Below are 2,341 nucleotides of genomic sequence, written 5' to 3'. Positions count from 1 at the left end.
AGAGGCCGCCTCCCTGGGAGCCCCTTCTTTTGTGGCACTTGGGCTGAGCCCTCACCTGCCTCCAGGCCCAGCGGACAGCCCAGCTCCTATGCACTGCTGACTCACAGAGCTGCTGGTGTCTAGTCACTTCTTCTCACTAGCTGAGTGACTTGAGTAAATTATTTCAAGCTTTCTAGGTCTTATTTTTCTCATCTGTGAAAAGGACTGTACCTGCTTCATATGATTGTTGTGAAGATTTAATAGATAATTACATTAAAAGGGTCTAGAATACAAAGCGCTCCATAGCACTTGCCAGTATGACTCACATTTAGGTAAAGAGTACCCAAGCTTGGCACTTACCCACTTCTCTCTTCTCAGCCCAGGGTTCCCTCTCAACGTAGAGCTGTTTTCAGGACCTAACTGCATGTCCCTCCACTATCTGGACACTGCTTGTACCCCCATGTGAGAATCCCTGCCTTCTCCACATCCTGCCACAAATATTGCTGGCAGACGCTGGCAGGAGAGTGAGGAATGAGTAATACTTTTTTCCCCAAACATACTGTCTGTGAGGAACAGTGTACTGGGGCCACCCTGTTGGCCTCCTACCTAAAATAGGATAAAACTCATGGAACCAAGTAAAACAGTTACCTTATTCTTCCTGAATTTCGTCATCTCTCTTTCCTCATTGCCACTAGTAAACACAGATCAACCATCTACAAGAAAAGGACAGTGCAAGATTCCTACCCACTGAGTCTGTGGGCTGCAAAGTGTGCCACGGATAAAAAGAGTCAGGGGTGTAACTCAGGAGTGTGAACTTCTATTGTATCCATGGGGTAAATTGGTTACCTGAACTATAACTGTTCAAGTTCCACAATAAAGCAATGAATTGAACTGCTGAACTACAAGTAACCTGAGAGAAACAAGTCAAAAAAAGATTGGATTTTGACTGAGAACTATAAATAAAACACATCACTGGTTTATAAACTGCTCAGCGCTAGTGGTAAAGAACCTGCCTGCCAATGCAGGAGTCGTAAGATGCAGGTTTGATCCCTGGGTTGGGAAGATCCCCTAGAGAAGGGAATGGCAACCCACTCCAGTATTCTTGTCTGGAGAACCCTTTGGATAGAGGCGTCTGGTGGGCTACAATCCATGGGGTTGCAAACAGTCGGACATAATGGAAGTGACTTAGGACAGCATAGCAATAGCACCCTCCACACTGGGCTTGGAAATCAAGTATGAAAGAAAGAGTTAGTCGCTCAGCATGTCCAACTCTTTGTGATCCCATGGACTGTAGCCCACCAAGATTCTCTGTCCATGGGATTCCCCAGGCAAGAATACTGGAGTGGGTTGCCATGCCCTTCTCCAGGGGATCTTCCCGACTCTAGGATCAAACCCAGATCTCCCTCACTGAAGACAGATTCTTTACCGTCTGAGCCACCAGGGAGCAGGGGGAAATCAAGGGTATCAGGATCTTACTTCTCAGGCCTCCGTGCCTTGAATAGTATTTGGCTTGTGGCAGTAAGCTGTTCCTGCTCTGCAGTCCTGGCTTCAAGCCTCCCACAGGGAGGTTCCTTTTAATGCTCCAAATCCCTTCCAGGGCCACTGTCAATATTTTCAAAAGCAAGATAATGATTATTAGTTTCTACTGTTTTTAGCACAGAGTGTTTTTAAACTATTTACCTGGTGATTATTTTTCTCAGATTTGGGTGGAGACTTATTTGAGTTAATTACTCTACCCAAAGACTTTAGCATTTGTTTAATGTGTAATTCCAGTTCATTTGTTCAATTATTTCCTATGCAGTTAAACATCTACAGTGCTACTAATTTAACTTCCCCTGAAGAAAGAGATGAAAAGTCATTAAAGAAACCAACATCAAAACACAGAGAAATTAGGAATATGTAATAGGTAAAACGTGGACTTCATTGGTCAGTCTTATCTGATTCTGATTTAACTTCTAGAAGCACAAAATATTTCCAAAGATAACATAACCTAAAGTTACCAGATTAACTCCTCCAGTAGATCCTACAATCTTTTAAACTAGATGCTGGTTAATCTTCCCCTTGAAACAGTAAACTAACTGGAAAACATCACGGCAAAATATTTGTAACGTAATGTCTACTAAGAGGAGGTGGCAAGAATACACAGAAGAACTGTACAAGAAAGATCTTCATGAACCAGATAATCATGAAGGTGTGATCACCCACCCTCACCTAGAGCCTGACATCCTGGAATGTGAAGTCAGGTGGGCCTTAGGAAGCATCACTATGAACAAAGCTAGTGGAGGTGATGGAATTCCAGTTGAGCTATTTCAAATCCTAAAAGATGATGCTGTGAAAGTGCTGCACTCAATATGCCAGCAAA

At 43.4% G+C, this 2,341-nt stretch overlaps 1 protein-coding gene across 1 annotated transcript in view; it reads right to left on the bottom strand.

Annotated features, from left to right (window-relative positions):
• Window positions 1-2,341, bottom strand: part of LOC105004859 (chromosome unknown open reading frame, human C11orf97) — a 33,574-nt gene that overhangs the window by 11,988 nt on the left and 19,245 nt on the right. The window contains 1 exon segment of the mRNA XM_010862617.1: window positions 1,456-1,581. Within this exon segment, the coding sequence (XP_010860919.1) occupies window positions 1,456-1,581 (126 nt within the window).

Source organism: Bison bison, unplaced genomic scaffold, assembly GCF_000754665.1.
Source record: "Bison bison bison isolate TAMUID 2011002044 unplaced genomic scaffold, Bison_UMD1.0 scf7180017858201, whole genome shotgun sequence".
Lineage (NCBI taxonomy): Eukaryota > Metazoa > Chordata > Mammalia > Artiodactyla > Bovidae > Bison > Bison bison.
This window is presented reverse-complemented; position numbering and strand designations above follow the sequence as displayed.